Consider the following 20541-nt stretch of genomic DNA (forward strand, 5'->3'; position numbering starts at 1 on the left):
ATAGCCAACATCTGAATGGCCGGTATATTTCTCATGCTTATAAAACACATTTATTAACAGGAAGAATCACTCCTAGAAGGTAGATGAAAAAATATAATGACATTTTCTCTGTTTGCAGATGATAGGATCTTGTATAGAGAAAATTCTAAAGAATCCACCAAAAAGCTTATAACTAATAAAAGAATTCAGTAAAGTTGTGGATACAAAATCAACATACAAAAATTATTTGCATTTCTATACACTAACAACAAACTACCTGAAAAAGAAAGAAAATAATCCTATTTTAAAACAATAAAATACTTAGAAATAGATTTAACCAAGGAGGTTAAAGATCTGTATACTGAAAATTACAAGAGACTGATGAAAGAAATTAAAGAAGACACAAATTCAAAATGAAAAGATATCTAGTGTTCATGGATTAGAAGAATTAATATTGTTAAAATGTCCACGTTACCCAAAGTCATCCATAGATTCAGTGCAATCCCTATTAAAATCCCAATGGCATTTTCCACAGCAATAGAAAAAACAATCAACAAATGTATACAGAACCACAAAAGACCCCGCATAGTCAAAGCAATCTTGAGGAAGAAGAGCAAAACTGGAGGCATCACACTTTCTGATTTCAAATTATATTACAAAGCTATAGTAATCTAAATAGTATGATACTAGCATGAATACAGACACATAGACCAATGAAAGAGAATCAAGAGCCCAGAAGTAAACTCATAAATATATAGTCAACTAATATTTGACATGGGAGCCAAGAATACATATTAGGAAAGTATAGTCTCTTCAGTAAATGGTGTTGGGAAAACCGGATATTCACATGCTAAAGAATGATATTGGACCCTTAATTTATACCGTTGACAGAAACTAACAGGAAATAAATTAATTGTAATACTTGAAACCATAAAACTCCTAGAAAAAAAATAGGGAGAAAGCTGCTTGACACTGGTCTTGACAATGATTTTTGGATGACACCGGAAGTACAGGCAACAAAAGCAAAAATAAGTGAGGGGGACTACATCAAACTAAAAAGCTTCTGCACAGCAAAGGAAACAATCAACCAAATGAAAAGGTAATCTACAGAATGAAGATGGAAAAAGTATTTGCAAACCATCTATTTGATAAGAGGTTAATATTTGAAATATATAAGGAATTCATACAACTCAACAGCACACACAAAAATCTGATTTAAAAAATAGACATTTTTCTAAAGAAGACATACAAATGGCCAACAGGCACATGAAAAGATGCTCAGTGTCACTAATCATCAGGGAGATGCATATCAAAATCACAATGAGATATCATCCTACACCTGTTAGAATGGCTATCATCAGACAAGAGATAAGTGTTGGCAAGAATGCTGGGAAAAGGGAACCCTGTGCACTGTTGGTGGGAATGTAAATTGATACAGCTAATACGGAAAATAGTATGGCGATTCCTCAAAAAATTAAAAATTGAACTATCATGTAATCCAGTAATTCCATTTCTGAATGTATATTTGAAGGAAATGAAGTCAGTATCTTGAAGAGGTATCTGCAACCCCATATCCATTGCAGCAACGTTCACAATAGCCAAGCCATGGAAATAACCAAAGTGTCTATCAATGGATAAATGGATAAAGAAAATATACACATATGTTATACATATATATATATATATATATATAAAATCTTAAAATACCAAACTCATAGAAATAGAGACTAGAATGGTGATTGCCAGGGGCAGGGAATAGTGGAAATGGAAAGATGGTCAAAGGATACAAACTTCCAGATTTAAGATGAATAAGTTCTGGGGATCTAATGTACAACATGGTAACTATAGTTAACAATACTTTATTATATACTTGAAAGTTACCAAGAGTATAACTTAAGTGTTATAACCCCCAAAAAAGAAGAAATGGTAATTATGTAAGGTGATGGAAGTGTTAACTAACCTTATTGTGGTAATCATTTCGCAATTACACATGCATCAAATCATCATGTTGTACACCTTAAGCTTACACAATGTTATATATCAATATAGGTTATATGTCTCAATAAAACTGGAAAAAAATAAAAGTTCACGTAAACAGAAAAAATAAATAAATATATAATGATAAAATTCTGATTATCCCATCTTTGCCCACAAAAATACATCCTTCAGTGTTGGTAATTAAAGGATTACGGATGTTGTCAGTACTTACATAATGATATTCAGAAAGGTAGGTTTAACCCTAGATTTGGAAATGGAAGCCAGGGAGTAAAAAGTAGCCACAATGTTACGGACAATATTTAAGAAATGAAGGTAAGAGGGAGGAATGTAGATGTGCAGGAAGCAGAAAGGGAAAATATTCTAGGTGAATCCTGTATTATATCACTCCCCCAAAAGGCAGACAAATACTGAGGAGGTTTTCAGTACAGCCTTAAGATGATGATAATGAGTGCTTTGCCCAGTGGATAAAGGCAGGGGTCCTAAACACGTCTTCTGAATCTGCTAGAGGAGATGGGATAGTCTAGATAGAAGCCCTTGGTTCTTATTGACCTTTCCCCTGTGTGCACAGACAGCTCATTAAGAGACCAGTAGAGATGGTAACTTTCAAAACATGGGACCAACCCCATAATTTGAAGAGTAGTTGGTTATTTTCTTCCTACTGTAAAGATCTGAAGGCTTTGGGGTTTTTTGTTTTGTTTCATTTTTTCGGCATGTACAAGAGTTTCCTATCGTTGAACTCAAATGATTTAACAGAGAATCTAAGACTTTGGTTTTTGTTGGGGTTTTGTTGTTGTTAAGGTCCTGCATTCTAGCCAGATTTGCAAAACCACACTATAATTCTCTAAGTGATAGCAGTAAGATCAAAAGGACTTACCCTAAAATTATCTTTAAAATAAACTATTGGGGCTTCTGGGTAAGAAGAAAGAGAGAATGTCTGTTTACTAAACTTCTCTTCCTGCAACCTAGTGAAATGAGTAAAATGAACTCTGTATTTTCCCTAAAAGGATATATTTAGTAATAATAATCAAAGATAAGAATAGTCAAGCCCTGTTTTCTCTAAAACATTTTCTTTCTTAGTGTTTTTATGTTTTGGCACAGAAGTTCTACCTGACCTCTCATTAAGTTTACTTGAAAAGACCAACAACATTACTGTCTGTTCAACTTGTTCTGCTAAAAAAAAACAGGAAGAAAAATTAAGCACAGCATTTACTGTGTTATTAACTTAGAATTGTAATAGCCACTTTTATTTATATTTTGAAGTATAAAAGATTTCATTTTATTTTTGCAGAGAGGAAACACCCATATATTATAAGAAACTTCTAAAAATTCAAACTACATTTTTAAAAATAACCCCTTCATTCTTCCTATTCTGTGAAGAGTGGGTGGATATCGAAAAAATATTAGCTTCCAAAAGGAAAGGTTACCAAAACTACAAAATGGACTGGCCTGGGGAATAAGAGACCTAAGTTGTGCTCCTAGATTTAGCCCTAGTAGTTGTCTGGGCATCAGTAGTGAGATCAGAGTGATCTCTAGCACATCTCATGCTCACCATCATGCAGAGTGAAGAGACCTTACAAAACAGCTATGAAATGAACCCCTTGGGACTTCCTTGGTGGTCCAGTGGGTAAGACTCTGCGTTCCCAATGCAGGGAGCCCGGGGTTCATTCCTGGTCGGGGAACTAGATCTCACATGCATGCTGCAACTAAGAGTACACATGCCACAACTAAGAAGTCCGCATATGCAATGAAGATCCCAAGTGCTGCAACTAAGACCCAGCACAGCCTAAATAAATAAATAAATATTCTACCTTTAAAAAAAGAAAAAGAAAAAAGAAAGAACTGAAGCCTTTGTCTATTCAGAGTTCCAGCACAGCCATGAAATAGTCTACACAGAGGAGAGTCAGGTGTTCCCTCAAGGATTGGAAGTAACCACAGAAGAGGCCAGCTTTGGTCCCACCTCCTTCAGAAGGTTCTTTATGAAACAAAGCAAAGGGATTTCCTTGAATGTATGGGTCAGTTTGTTTATTTATTTATTTTAAACAACAGCAATTTTTAAAAATTTATTTATTTATTTATTTTTGGCTGCATTGGGTCTTCATTGCTGCACGCGAGCTTTCTCTAGTTGCGGTGAGCAGGGGCCACTCTTCATTGCGGTGTGTGGGCTTCTCATTGTGGTGGCTTCTCTTGTTGTGGAGCACAGGCTCTAGGCACGTGGGCTTCAGTAGTTGTGGCACGTGGGCTCAGTAGTTGTGGCTCGTGGGCTCTAGAGCACAGGCTCAGTAGCTGTGGCGCACAGGCTTAGTTGCTCTGCGGCGTGTGGGATCTTCCCGGACTAGGGCTTGAACCTGTGTCCCCTGCATTGGCAGGCGGATGCTTAACCACTGCGTCACCAGGGAAGTCCCCTTGTGTGCATTCTTGTGTCTAAGGATGTCTAATGAGTCCTAGAGAGAAACCAATTCCTGTAGGTAGTGAGTGGAATATTCTTAAAGTAGGATGGAAGTTGGCCCTGTGAAATATTTATGAAAGGTGTTTTCTCCAACAAACAAGTACAGGGTGGACTCTGATGTAGGGCAGAATAGCTAGGAAGCTGGATATACCTGCAAAAGGTTTAACTCTTTTGCCTTAGATTTGAGATACAGTTATATTCAAAGTATAGATTTAAGGTAGTGGTGGACATTGTTATATTCTAATTCTCTCCTGAAGTATGGAGACCTTTGGTAAAGTTGGATACACAGCTTTATGTTAGTGGTGCTTTGAAGGGTACGGTAATGTCCTACATGAAGCAAAGTGCTACCTGGGAAAGATCAGTGTCTTGTCATAGTTGAAAGACTGAAACAGAAATTGACAATTCAGCAGACGCATACAATTGAACCAGAGAAGGCTGGAGATACATGTGCTCTTAAAAATCCTTGGAGATATTTGGCGAAGCTAGAATAGTCATTCAAGGTATTCTATTTGAAAATTAAAGGAGATGTAACTCCAAAAGATCAAAGATTCAGGAATACCCAAGAGACACCTGGGTATCATATGCATTTATGAACTGACTTTATTCTCCTAGTGGTGGAATAGGCCAGAAGAATGTTATTTACCCATCATTTCACTTTCTAAAATCTTATCAATAATTATACCATGGCCAAATTTTCAATAATTTTTATCTTCCTATAACATATTTAAAAATAAATCTAAATTAAGGGGCCTTGATGTGTCTACTTCTGCTTTCAATTTCATCATTTTTTGCTTTTCATATTTTGAAATCTATTTTTTGGTGCAAGCATTTAGGATTGCTATGTCTTCTGGATGGATAGACTCTTTTGTTATTATGTAATGTTCCTCTCTGTTTCTGTTTTTTATGTTTTGTATTATCCTGGTGTCTACTTTACTGTTAATAATAAAGCCACTCTTAACTTCCTTCTAAAAAAAGACAAAAAACAAACCTAAATTGATAAGCTTCAATAGCCTAGGTTTTCACCATTTTGAAAGAAAAATTTTATTTGACAACACCTACAATAAATTACCAATTTAATTATTCAAAAAATGCTTTGACTTTTCTGGTTCTGGCTTAGAAATTAGAGAAAATTTTTACCTTAATAGGAATAGTCCTTCCAGAATTTCTTTTAATCTCCAAATTTATATCTGCATAAAAATTCATGACTAGGAGAGCTAAACCATTAACATGGGGAAAAATGAAAATTAACTAATCAGCATATATTTATTGAGCAACAACAAACATTTGCTGAGTCTCCAAGGCACTAGACTAGCTAGCAGAGATACCAAGATACACAAGTGCTTGTCCCAAAAAAGTCAAACACAAATATGTACCCGATAAAATACTAAGAATATTTTTACTTTAATTCAAATTTTAGAGACACTTAAAATTATTTTTGCTCTTCCAGTGGCTTGTAGAAATTTCATATCATTTGCAAAATAAGTGCAATGTAAAATTAACGTTTCATTTTGTTATACAACAAAAAAATTTTTACAGTAATATTTCATGCCAGAAAAATTCTTTGCCAAGGAAGTGCTCAGTTCTTTAAGCCATTATGGCCAGAGAAAAGTTTATTGGATGTTAAATCAAAAGCAGGAGTTATTAATTTTCAGATCTTCTTTTAATTGGTATCCTGATATAATCAGCCAATGCAGTAGAGAAAAGAAACTCTTCATGTGCATAACTAAATTTTACAGAATCAGACATCAGTATACTCCATGTTTATTGCTGTATCTGTTGAATAGATCTAATGTCAGGTTAGCATAGTTGTTGTAAATCAGCATGGCACCCACCATAAGCATCCATTTCTAGTCAGGTCCTTTTTTTTTTTTTTTTTTGGTACGCGGGCCTCTCACCGCTGCGGCCTCTCCCGCCGCGGAGAACAGGCTCCGGACGAGCAGGCTCAGCGGCCATGGCCCACGGGCCCAGCCGCTCCGCGGCACGTGGGATCTTCCTGGACCAGGGCACAAACCCGTGTCCCCTGCATCGGCAGGCGGACTCTCAACCACTGCGCCACCAGGGAAGCCCTAGTCAGGTCTTTTTGAAGGGATCCCTGGGCTTAGAATTCTTAATGCTCTTAAAAGCATGATTAGAATAGGAGCATGAATTATGATGGTAGTACTTAACAATTACAAGATTTAGAAGAAGAATGAGAAAAACTTTTCAAAGCAAAGTCCAGCAGGATCTTAATAACACTGGGCCCGCAAACCTAAACTACAACTGGCTTCAAGTAGCTTGGCTGACATTTCTGCATGCCCTCATCACCTTGTATGTGAAAGCACGCTACAAATTACAATATGCTTTATGCTATATTAATATCTCCCGCCATCTGCACATATTCTACCAGTGCAAGAGATCAACAATGATTATAAAATAGATAAGACAGAGCTAATTATTTGCAATACTGTGACTACTGGCAATAAAAGTTCAGGTAAAATGTGCCTGGGAATAGTCTGGAATATTGACTTAATTTTTATCTCAATTGCAGTATTTATTTCTTAACCTTCTACTGAGTTCCTCTCTGCCGTCTGCATGTGTTTCCTTAAGAAAGCCAAATGAGGACATTCTGCCTTGCTGTTTTCAAAGCAACAATATAGAAGTAGTCAAGGGACTATTACCTTCTGTGCTGCTGACTCCCTCCCTGAGATACAGCAAGCCCACACATACCAGACACTGGGCAATGATCAGTTGCCTCAAAATTCCCAGAGCTCAGAGGTCTGTTCTTAGTATAGGAAGTCCAACTGTAAAAAGTGAAATATTGTATATCCTCATTTTCTTCATAGTAGATCTAACAAATTAAAATAGGTGTACACCATAACCTTATATTGAATGTACCTGACCTTGTTTTGTCACTGTATTGAAATTTGTCAAAATTCAAATAGCTATAAATGAAGAATGAGTAGTTATAATAACTTGAAATGTCAAAATAATTGCTCAGGGTGATTTACATTCCATAAACATAGCTATAAAAAAGAAAAACAGCATTCTTGGCCCCCAAGAGTAAAAGATTCAGATAAAAATGTTTTCTAATGAGCAGTATGCTTGGATTGCTTGGATATAATAGTATTACAGGAAAGGCCGAAATTCCAATCATCCTTGCTAAAATTGCATGTCTGCTAACTTGAGCTATTTTGAGATTTTTTTTTAAGTTAAACCATGTCCGAATTCTAGAAGAAATATGCACAGTTCTCTTGTGCATAGAAATGAAATGTGATCTGTTCATTCCACCTTCTTATTTAAATTATTTTAAAAAATTAGATGAATCTGATGATTCATGAAACAAAGTTTGAAATTACATTCAATATAGCTTATTGCACTTGTGGAGTGATTGTGGTAATGATAGACACCACTTTTTGTGTGCTGGCTTTTATGTACTACATCTGTAATTCTCACAAAACAACCTGTATGAAAGTACTTTTACTTAAGGTGTTAATAGCCCAAAACCACTCAGAGTCAGAGCCAAGAATCAAACCATGTCTAACACCAAAGTCTGAGCTCTGTTTATGAAGCGATGACATTTAGACAATTGTTAGTGATCCTAATAATGTCTCTTTTTTAAAATAGTAAAATCACTATATCTTATGTCATAACCTCAGTATCATGCTATCAATCAAGCATTGTGGGAACACTGAAATTCTAAATTACTAGAAAGGGTATTTAGAAAAGAAAAGGGTACTAACTGGATATTAGAGAAAAAAAATTCTCTCTTAAAAAAGTTCCATCAGGGGCTTCCCTGGTGGCGCAGTGGTTGAGAGTCCGCCTGCCGATGCAGGGGCCACGGGTTCGTGCCCCGGTCCGGGAAGATCCCACATGCCGCGGAGTGGCTGGGCCCGTGAGCCATGGCCGCTGAGCCTGCGCGTCCGGAGCCTGTGCTCCGCAACGGGAGAGGCCACAACAGTGAGAGGCCCGCGTACCGCAAAAAAAAAAAAAAAAAAAGTTCCATCAGCCAAGATCTCCCAATTCAATGGAAGAGGTATCTACTCCTCCTCCAAGGTTCACCTCTTCAGCTGGGTTCTAGAATCTCCCTACTCATAGTGAGGTCCTCAGACCAGCAGCCTGGGTGCTAGTTAGAAATACACAGTTTCAGAATCTGCATTTTAACTAGATCTAGGATCTCATATGCTCATTAAAGTATGAAATGCTTTGCTAGATGATACATATCTTACCCATCCCCACCCTCCGTAGGTCCCCCTGTCATCCCTTTTCTTTCCTGTGTCCTCAGTTTCTCTCCGCTGTTTTTGTTTTTGTTTCCTCACAAAGAAACACTCTTTTAAAAGACCTTTCTGATCCTGCTCTGAATCCAGTTATGACCTAATTTCTCTCCTGTTCTCAACCAAGTGGCTTGAAGGTGGTGTCTGTGCTCCCTGAATCCGTATCTTCACCCTCTATTCACATCTCAACCCAACGCAGTATAGTTCAATCACCTACTGAATATCATCTGGGCCCTACTATGTACCAAGCACTGTACCAGACTCTGAGGATAAAATGCTGTGCAAAAGACACTGACTTTGTCCTCCAATGACTGTCTTCAAATTGTTTTGACATAGATCACCACCGACTCCCTAAATTGCCAACTTCAGCAAGCACTTTTCATTATCAGAAAGGAGACTCTAGCTGTCTTCAATAAGTCAGATATTGAAGAGATTTTGCATTTTGTTAAATGTGAAACAGTGCTACTCTTCTCACTAAATTTTAAAAGTTATTTTAATTAAAATGTTATTTTTTAACTTGTAATGGGTTTATTTTTACTTTTAAATGAATTCATAAAAATTCTTAAAATTTGCATAAATTTTTAATACTTACAGATCGACAAATATAACCTATAAAGGTTCTCTGGGCTCCTCAATAATTTTTAAGAGTGTTAACGGGTTCCTGAGATGGAAAAGTTTGAGAATAACTGGATCCCATTTTAAACCAGGTTAACTGCTCAACAAATTCTTAATATCTACATAGCTATAAACTACAGAATTAATATTGGAGGGATATGAATAAATTGGCCTAAGCATTTTCTCTCCTATGCTTTATTAATTTAGCTATAGAAGTCACTTTCTCTAGGCATTCCATGCACAGTAAGTAAACAGTAGACGGCTACTAGCCTTGGGAAATTAAGAGCCTCCACTGGAATACTTGTAGCAAATGAGATACATGGGTTCTGAAAATGGAAAAAAGCATAGTAAAAACTAAAACAGTAAGGTGAATAGTTCCCTTTAAACATTCTTTCTGTGTTTATTTTGCCCACAAGTCACATTTTCTAAGGTTCTTAAAATAAAATCAGTACTACTGTACTGTTATCTCAAATACTTCGTATGTAGCTGATTATTAAGCCATACCAGAATACAGCTATGAGAGCAAACATTATCATATTAAAATGAAGAACTATTTAAGGCATGTGCATTTTGTTTATAAAAGAAATCAGTTCTTCGTGTTTCTTTTAAATTATACCCAGACCATGAAATATGTTTTGGTTTCAGTGGTAAAAATATATATATATAAACAATGTAACATTCCCATTAACTATATACACTATTATCAAATGTGTATACTTCTACCAGCGGTGGTGGAGGATGGGAGGAATGTCTGCCTTCAAATACTTAGTATTCAGGGCAGAATAAAGGAAAATAACTTCCTACTACTGAGCCCTAAGGAAAATTCAAAAGCCATCGTTTGTCATTCTTCAATGATAGGTAGTTAAACTGTCAGTAGGCAATGCAACATAAACAATGTTTATGTTTTAGCATAATGTTATTAGCATAATTACTGTTATTTAAATACCAACTATGTTTACGTGTTGATAAAGGGCAGAGTTTTAAATGAACTAAAATGTGTCACTCATATCATTTGGGATTTATTCTTGACCATACGGATTTTTATTTTAATTCAATTTACACTCATATCTGTCTCATAGATTAGAACAGCTTTATTACATATTTCTATGCATTTTAAATTATTTTAAATAATTCATTTTGCAAAATAGCTTTTAGTATGGATTATGTACATTCAGTGCCTCTAAACCAGGGATTTCCAACCATCCTATCAATTAGACAAGAAATTAATGCTCATAATCTATATAGCCCTTGTTGTCTACATAGCCTCCCTTATAATATCTAGGCTTGGACTGTAGTAATGTCATACTGGGGACTCTCACCTATCAGGTGGAAGCAACAGACAGGTTCAGAACCACTATCCTAAACGAAGAAATCAAGAGAAAGGTTTAGAATAACTTTTATAGAAAAGCAAAACAAGTAAGAATTTATGTGAAACTAAGGCATGGTGGACTGGTCTCATCTACTGACACCATTGGCACCAAGAAAAAAAATGCCCTTAGGACACTGAATCTTCCAAATCACAATAGTTTATGCTTGTAAGCGGTCAAAATTTGAAATCAAAAGGAACAAAGGCAGTGACAAAACTTATTTTCTGCTATCTGAAAACTCAGTGTATTCCACACTTGGTTTTTGGTAGTAATTCTGTTGAGAGCACAAGGAACCTCATTTTAAGACCTTGCCAGAGAATTCTGTAAGATTAAAACATTATTAAACTTTATATGCGTACAAATCCATCTAAATTATCTCTAAAAACCTTCACAATGATTACACACTTTTCAAACTGGTTTTACTTTAACTTCAGTCAGGGATTTTAATAATATGCAGAGAATTTAGACCAAAGTTATTTTCCTATTCAAGGTATGAATGTGTATGTACATATATATACATGCACACATATGCATATGTACATACATATATACACATATATACTTATTAATTTCCAGATAATGTATATACACCCACACATGCATATATATATATGCATGCGTGGGTGTAAATACACCTATATACATGTATGTAAACTTTCCCTAAAAGAAATAAATTTCTATAAATAGAAGTTTTTAAAAAGTAATGAAAATATGCCTCTTTGCAATTTTCTTATAAGCATCAATATAGGAATCTTAAGCCTATAGATGCTTCTTTTGAAAACTATAGTAGTAGTCAAACATTAATGGCTAGGGGCTTCCCTGGTGGCACAGTGGTGCAGGGGACACGGGTTCGAGCCCCGGTCCGGAAAGATCCCACATGCTGCAGGGCAACTAAGCCTGTGCGCCACAACTACTGAGCCTGCGCTCTAGAGCCTGTGAGCCACAACTACTGAACCCATGTGCCACAACCACTGAGCCCGCATGCCTAGAGCCCGTGCTCCGCAACAAGAGAAGCCACCGCAACGAGACGACTGTGCACCACAATGAAGAGTAGCCCCCGCTCGCTACAACCAGAGAATATCTCACACGCAGCAACGAAGACCCAACGCAGCCAAAAATAAATAAAATAAAATAAATTTATTTTAAAAAACATTAATGGCTAAAAACCTCTTAAACTATATTTTCATTACATGAAATAAGCAGGTTTATGTTATACACAACCCAATTATAAAGCTTACCTAATAAATACTGTACACAAATCTAAGATGGAAATTAAATTTAAATCAGATCTTTGTTTAAATAACTTTTACAGAATTAAAGATCATTTGCATTTAAGATATATTAAAGTTTGATTCACCATAAAATACAGATAATTTCTGTTTTAGTCACAAATGAACACAATATATTAGGGGTTAAATATTATAGAGTTTATAAATGCTCCTCTGTTTCAATAATTTAAAGCAAATAATTACACCTGCTGAAAGGTGATGTTTGGTCAGCTCTCAAAAGTCCACCAAGAAAAAATTTAAAGTTTCATTTTAGTCAGTCCCATTTCCCCAAGACATATTATGGTCCTTAACAGCAACATACAGAAATGACCCAGAACTTGACATACAAATGGACAACAGGCGCATGAAAAGATGCTCAACGTTGCTTATCATCAGGGAAATGCAAATCAAAACCACAATGAGGTATCACCTCATGTCTCTTAGAATGGCTATCATCAAAAAGACCACAAATAATCTATGTTAGTGAGGATGTGGAGAAAAAGAAACCCTCATATACTTGGTGGGAAATGTAAATTGGTGCAGACACTGGGGAAAATAGTATGGAGGCTCCTCAAAAAACTAAAAATAGAACTGCCATATGATCCAGCAACTGCATTCCTGGGTGTAGTTTTCCTGAAGAAAACAAAGACACTAATTCAAAAGATAAATGAACGCCAATGTTCATAGCAGCATTATTTACAATTGCCAAGATATGAAAGCAACCAAAGTGTATATCAACAGATTAATGGATAAAGAAGATGTGGTATATATACAATGGAATATTACCCAGCCATAAAGAGTGACATTTTGCCATTTGCAACAACATGGATAGACCTAGAGGGCGTTATGTTTAGTGAAATGTCAGGCAGAGAAAAACAAATACTGTTCATTATCACTTATATGTGGAATCTAAAAAAATAAAACAAAGGCATGAATATAACAAAACAGAAATACACTCACAGATATACAGAACAAACTAGTGGTTACCAGTGGGGAGTAGGGAGAGGGAAGGGAGGAAGGGCAAAATAGGGGTATAGGATTAAGAGATACAAACTACTATGTGTAAAATAAATAACCGACAAGGATATACTGTACAGCACATGAAATATGGCCAATATTTTATAATAATTTTAAATGGAGTACAATCCATAACAATTTTGAATCACTATGTTGTACACCTAAAACTAATATTGTAAATCAAATATACCTCAATAAAAAAAAATTTTTTTTAATAGTACTCAACCTAGAAAACTTTGAGAAACTATGTAAATTCTTGCTAACATGTCACTGATTAAGAATCTATTAAGAAATTATGGGACTTCCCTGGTGGCGCAGTGGTTAAGAATCCGCCTGCCAATGCGGGGGACATGGGTTCGAGCCCTGGTCCGGGAAGATCCCACACGCCGTGGAGCAACTAAGCCCGGGCGCCACAACTACTGAGCCTGCGCGCCTAGAGCCCGTGCTCCGCAACGAGAGAAGCCGCCGCAATGAGAAGCCAATGCACCGCAACGAAGAGTAGCCCCCGCTCGCCGCAACTAGAGAAAGCCCGTGTGCAGCAACAAAGACCCAATGCAGACAAAAATAAATAGATTTATAAAAAAAAAAAAAAAAAAGAAATTATGTAGGAGAAATCCAGCAAGGCAACAGGCAAGAACACTGCTTAGGAATGTTTAAAATATTTAAGATGATACACAAGATAAATTTGAGGACAAAATGCAAACAATGTAACAAAAAACGCGCACACTTTGTTGTTGTTATTGGCATGCCAAAGCATCATCTCTATATACTATCCATTTACAGCATTGTTTCAGATTATTTCTTCATCCCTATTGCCAACACTTTATTCAGGCTCTCTTCAGATAGGTCCAAAGTGACCTCATCATAGTCTATTTTTTCTAATCCAGTGCTTCCCAGACTTAATATGAATCACTCAGGGATCTCGCTGAAAACACAGATTCTGATTCAGTAGGTAAAGGGTGGGGTCTGAAATTCTTCATTTCTAACAAGTTCCCCAAGTAATAATGATGTAACCACACTTTAAATAACAAACAGCTAATTTATTCAACTTTTTTTTAAGGTGTACAATTTATTTAATGCATTTATATATTGCAAAATAATTACCAAAGTGTTAACACCTGCATCAAGTTACTGACCATTTCTTTTTTAAAATTAATTTTTAGTGGAGTATAGCTGGTTTACAATGTTCTGTTAGTTTCTGCTGTACAGCAAAGTGAATCAGTTATACATATATATATATATATCCACTTTTTTAGATTCTTTTTTTTTTTGGCTGTGCCATGTGGCACGCAGGATCTTAGTTCCCTGACCAGGGATCGAACCCACACCCCCTGCGTTGGGAGCACAGAGTCTTAACCACTGGACCACCAAGGAAGTCCCTCATTTTTAGATTCTTAAAATACCACTCATTTCATGTTGCAGCCTCAGGAATCCACCCTAACTCAGTGAAGCACATATAAAACATCTACATTCAATTCTATGGGTTCAGAACTTCATTCTGGACCAATCTGGTCTTCTGCTATACTCATTCCACCCCATCTCTGCTCTGTTTTTTTTTTTTTTTTATTGTTGTTTTGTTTTGGGGGGGTAAAATGTATATATAGTGAAGTAAGATTTCAATGAGTTTTGCTAAATGTATACACCTGTGTAACCAATATTCTCCTGAAAAGATGGACCATCACACCAACCGTGTTTTGACGCTGTCTTCAAATACTCTTCCACCTTTCCACTGCCTTCCACCTTATCCTTTAAGACTTAACTGAAGCCCCTTCTTTTTCAAAACACACCCCAAATTCACTCACATACCTCAATCTAAATTACTACTAATTTTAAGACCCTAGCCATCACTGTCTCTTAACTAAAGCAGTGGGTTCCTCACGTCTCTCTACCCCTATTCTTATCCCCCTCCCCAATATATTATCCACAGAGTCGTCAGTGATATAAAATTATAAACCAAATCAGGTCACTCTCCTGCTTAAAACACTCCAATGGCTTACCATCACACCTGCAATAAATCCAAATTCCTTTTCCCATATTCCTGTATCACTAAGCCCTCCTGCTCTGACCTCGTCTCTTGTTATCTTCCCATTATTTTCAACGCTCTGGTCATATGAACCTTTTTTTCTGGTCCTACAACACAGTGAGACTTGCCTACTTTAGGGACTCTGCATTAATTATTCCCTCTATTCTCCCCACCACTCTCCCCTCTTCTCCCATTTCTATGACTGGCTACTTTTCGCTATTCAGATCTCAACTTCAAAGTTACCTCTCACAGAAGCCTTCCCTAACCACAAAAATCTAAAGTATCCACTCAGTCACTCTCTAACACAAATCCGACTTTAATTTCTGCATAGCGGTCATTATTGGTATGTATCTTATTAATGTGCTTATCATCTGTCTATTCTCACAAGAACATAAGCTCCGTGACTAAGAAACTTGCCCACAGTGTTCACTGCTGTAACTGCAGCGCCTAGAACAGTGTTCAGCTCATTAAAAGTAGATGCTAACCAAATGTTTGCTAAATAAATATATGATATATGTTCATACTATGCAGATGGAAATTGTGCCTGTGTCCCAATACAGAATCTCCCATGAAATTCAAAGAGAGTAAGAAAGATACAGCTAGTCATCCAATAAGGTAAATCCTTCATAAGAAAGAAACGGAAGAACTGCAGCTTTAATTTGAGGCAAAAATAATATAAAACACAGATTAAGCCAAAGCTTAGTTCACATAAAGTTTAATCAGTCAAGTTAATGAAAATATCAAAATTTTTGAGTTAGTGTATGGCAGAAGAAATTTAATTTTGTTGCAAATAATACAGTATTTGGTGTTTCCATTCTGGACAAGCTAAGCTGCAGAAAGAGCAATGGCATTGAATCTCAGTTCATCAGGGTCACGTTCCATAAACTTCTTGCAAACTTCTATGGCATCCTATAGGGAAAAAAGATACATAATCTTTCAATTTAAAAACGTGTTTTACTTAAAACTGATAAATAAATGTTTCACGTTTTCCTAATCCATACTAATTTTACACTGCAGACTTCTTTTCTCAAATAAAAAATAACTTAAAGGACACTAGAAGAGTGAATGGCTGGTGGTTTAATTTGATTAGTACGAAAGTATAAGATCCGCTAAGTGTTCTTTCTTAAAATGCTTTTAAGAAACTTTTAACATGAAAATTACATATTTTATTGATTCTAAGCCATAAAATTTGTTTGTAAATTTAAAAATCTCTAAGATCAAGATATAAATGATGGTATCTTGGATTTAATGAAATATGGGATATGATGTGCATCTCTTTCAATACTATTCTTGTCTTTTTCAAATTTGATACTTGTTCACACAAAGAGCTCTGCAAACCTCTTTATTTGCTGTAGATTTTTAACGCTAGTTCAAATTTTTCTTTTTGGATTTTCTCAAGAGAGCCAGGATAAGGAGAAATACAGAAAAATGTTATACCAGTTATCTTTTATTTATTTTTGCCATGCCACGTGGCATGCGGGATCCTAATTCCCTGACCAGGGAGCAAACCTTTGCCCCCTGCAGTGGAAGTGTGGAGTCTTAACCACTGGACTGCCAGGGAAGTCCTATACCAGTTATCTTTAGAGATGTTTTAAAGATAACAAGAACATTAATGACACTGAAGGTGGGCCAACAAGTTTTATTGTTACCTCTAATAAAGTTTCATCACTAGTTTCCCCATGGTTAATTGGAAATGGTTTCCGTCCATCTGTGGAAAATACATGAACAGGTGAATGGTTAGTTGTTTGTATAGGATAATGTACTTTCTTTCTTTCTTTTTAATACTATAAACAATTAACAACATGTATTTCACGTACAAATTTTTCCAATTCACCCAGAAATATCCTTTATCCATGTTGTTTTGTTTTATGTGGGATCTAATCAAGAATCACATATTCTATTTAGTTATCCTATCTCTTTAGTCCTCCTTAATTAAGAATGACAGGATAATGTACTTTCAACATCCATTTTCCTCTTCCCACAGTGAGGCAAAAGTTAAAAGATAAAATAATATATCCTAAAACAAACACTTTAAGTATGCTACCTACGAATATTTTTAACACCAATAGTTATTTAGAACCTTGTTTCCATGTTTGAAAGCCTATATTATCTTCATAAACAGACATTATTAGAAATATATACTATTGGCTTTAATTTCCTAAAAAGAATATGCAAAATTAATGTCAGCTTTTCAAAAGTTATGACCATCAGAAATATAAAAAATTTCTTTCTTCACTCTAAAGCCTTCTGATGAAGGCTCCTAAGTAAGACTGACATGTTTATACCAATGAAAGGAAGCCACTACAAGGTTTATCTATTACTACTACTAATTGTGTACCAAGGTAGGAGTACAGAGCAACAATCTAAATCACCTAGGATTATTTTACTGGCCACCAAAAGTAATCAGTATCACCTTGAATAAACTAGTACTTTTTCAATACTATGAAAAACGAAAAAGTCCAGAATTATATAAACTCCTGCTAACCCAAAGTTAACTGATACTCTCTATACAAGCCTATAATTTCAGATGTTTTATAAGTGGCACATCAAGTTCAAGCCATAAAACACAACTCCCTCTGTAATTTCATGGCTTCTAAACATAATAAAAAGTTTTGAATCAATATGTATACATAGTGATAGACCTGGACTAAAAGATACTACTTTTAAAGAAAATATGAGTGAAAATTAACCAAACCAAAAAGCAAAACAGGACAATTATGAAATCTGAAGAAATAAAAAAGTTGAAAAGAAAAGTACATTGACTATGGCTCATCTGAGAATAGTATTTCTGTAGTCATAAGAATATAAACAACTATAACAACACTGGAAGAACAGGAAAAAGTAAACCATGTATTTTGTGATTGGGAGGGAGAGGTAGGTAAAGAGGGTGACAAAGGAAAGCTAGATTATCTTCATTGTGGGAAGCCAAGGAATAACATTAGGTAACTTCCACCTCTAGCCAGAATGAAATAATGTACTGGACTAGGCCTTCCACCGGAAACAACTAAAGACCTGGACAAGATATCTGAAACCACTGTTTTATAGACTGGGAAACAGGTAGCCCAGAACTGTTAGTAAGCCTAACAGTAATATCCACTTATCTGCCAGTGCCGGAAAGGAAAACCCAAGCAGCCTACAGCAGCCTCACTTAGGAGACTGAGGGAAAAGAGCAGAGTTCAAGGAGGCTGAGGCAGGTGGAGTTTGCACAATGCCAGGAAGAAGGTAGCTACACACTTTGGCGAGCTGTTGCTCTTTGTCTGGGACCAAGCCAGGATCAGTGGGCCAGCTCAAGGCGGGAAGCAGTGTGTCTGGAACAGAGCTTTGGGCTGGGGTGGTCGAGAGCTTGTTTATATACCAGGGGAATGCGTAAATCGGAAAAGAAATGAAGGATAATGAGAGCTAGATTTCCCATGTTCAGAAAAGGAAGTCACAAATATGGATAACACTAGAATAAACTGTATATTATTAGGTTAGAATTATAAATGTGGATGTAAATAAATGTTTTTTAATATATAGAAAAACAGATGTAATTGTGTGTGCATGTATATCGATATTCACATACATGTGTCTATGTATATAATACAGACAAATACTTCCTAGCTCTGTCCTCTGAGAAAGCCTAGAAGTAATGATATCTTAATAGCAATGAATACACTTAGCACCCAGGTCTTGGTTCTAATCATCATTTTCCAATAAAAGGAACCAGGGCTCCTTGGAGAAGTGGCTGAACACAGGGCTGGGGCACGGAAAACAAAGGATGAACCAGGAAATGTTTTTCTACTAGAAAATTAGAAAGTGCTCAAAAGAATGACAGGGACACATCAAAAGGACATATGCCAAGAACTTGTCCCTAAGGACAAGAGGTGAGAATAGAAAGATGAATAACTCAGTCCCTTTCATCAGCTAACCTTACAATTAGGTGTAGAATGAATACATTAAAGACTACCACTACCCTTTGTTATACAATTGTCCTGTAGAAATTACCTTGCACCACGTCTATAATTATATAGACTTGTTTTTTAAAATAAGGATATTTAGAAATGACTTTTTTTTTTTTTTGCGGTACGCGGGCCTCTCACTGTTGTGGCCTCTCCCGCTGCGGAGCACAGGCTCTGGACGCGCCATGGCTCACAGGCCAAGCCACTCTGCGGCATGTGGGATCCTCCCGGACCAGGGAACGAACCCATGTCCCCTGCATCGGCAGGCGGACTCTCAACCACTGTGCCATCAGGGAAGCCCAGAAATGACTATTTTCTTAAAAACCATGTGCTGCTCTCTTACCCACTGTTTTCTATGCACTAACTCAATACTCCTCTTGCTCAACATTCCTTTTAACTTTATTAGGAATTTGCATCAGGGCTACCACCAATTCCCCTTGCAATGAGTCAGCAGCTGCCCATCTTCATTTGTCTTGCATTCATCCCTGTCCTCTCTAACATCTCAAAGATTCCAGCTATTCTTTAGAACTCTGAAATTATTTAAACTCATTTAGAGAATGTAATCCTCAAAGGGCTCTAATTCTCTATCAGCAACATCGATCATTCTTCCTGCTAAAGAATACTTGAACCAAACAAGACCTCAGTAGTTCTGCCTTTCTTTTCTGATGTTCTTAGTTCAAACCGATTTTAAAATACTTTGGTGCTGATCTTGGCATGCTACAAAAAAGAACCATTCTGCATATGTAGCCTATCCCGGATACACATCTTTCCTTCTACTGCCCTTTTAGTCTCTGAGCTCAGAAAGCTAGCTAATCAGTCAAACTGAGGTTTTTAGACAACTCATTCCTTCCCATGAGATGATCAGAGATGTTTTTCTTCTGAATATCTTTTAGATGTTATTGTTTGCTCTATTATGAAGTCTCCCATTCTGAAAGTCACCATTACTTTTATAGTCTCTTGTTATGGATATTTATCACTCCTCTGGCCTTTCCTAAATCTACTTTCTTGAAGCCAACAGAATGTGTCTGTAAGTCTCAGCACACTCTTTACTTCCACTTCTACTAGTTACTCTTTATTATTCAGAATTCAGAGCAGAAACTAGCTTCCAGCAATCAGACATTTGAAATCCCCAATCCCTATTACATTTTATCTTTATGTAGATTCTAGAGACTGAATTAGCAAAGCATATGCTCCAAAGTGCTCTGCAGGTCTGTTATATACTCCGATGACAACTATTTGATTCCTACTCAAATCACTCTACTATTGTAGATGACCCACAGGGATGTACATTCCTTTTCTTGTCCCCTTTAATAGAGCCACTTCTTTTTAATGAAGTGTATGATTCTGTTGCCATATTCCAAATATAAAATCCATCTAAATTTTATGGACCACATTTACAGTCACAATCAGAGTCCTTTTGGAACCCTTCAGTCTTTAAGGAAAATGAAAGTGAAAAGTTAATATTTACAGCAAATGAGAAGAAAGAGAACTAAAAATCATGGTATCTAGAAATTGAAAAGGATTTCACTTTTTTGTTTCTTTATTCGGCCTTTTTTAATCAAAGAAGGTCTCAGAGAGAAAGACAAAAAGGACTCATAAGTACTATCTACCAATTTTGAAAGAATCATAAAAGTTTCTTC

The 20541-nt window shown here is 36.2% G+C and overlaps 1 protein-coding gene across 2 annotated transcripts in view; it reads right to left on the reverse strand.

Annotated features, from left to right (window-relative positions):
- Positions 1-15628: 15628 nt before the first annotated feature.
- UCHL3 (ubiquitin C-terminal hydrolase L3) overlaps positions 15629-20541 on the reverse strand; it is a 44062-nt gene continuing 39149 nt past the window's right edge. The window contains exons 7-8 of one of the 2 annotated variants that reach the window (XM_029210483.1): positions 16613-16671; positions 15629-15872 (exon numbers count right to left, since the gene is read on the reverse strand). In XM_029210483.1, coding sequence (XP_029066316.1) covers positions 15789-15872; positions 16613-16671 — 143 coding nt within the window. In that variant the 3' untranslated portion in view covers positions 15629-15788. The remainder of the gene's footprint in view (positions 15873-16612; positions 16672-20541) is intronic. The other variant, XM_029210482.1, reaches the window with a different exon arrangement.

Source organism: Monodon monoceros, unplaced genomic scaffold (assembly GCF_005190385.1).
Source record: "Monodon monoceros isolate NGI ecotype Baffin Bay Population unplaced genomic scaffold, NGI_Narwhal_1 Super_Scaffold_8, whole genome shotgun sequence".
In the NCBI taxonomy this organism is placed as follows: Eukaryota; Metazoa; Chordata; class Mammalia; order Artiodactyla; family Monodontidae; genus Monodon; species Monodon monoceros.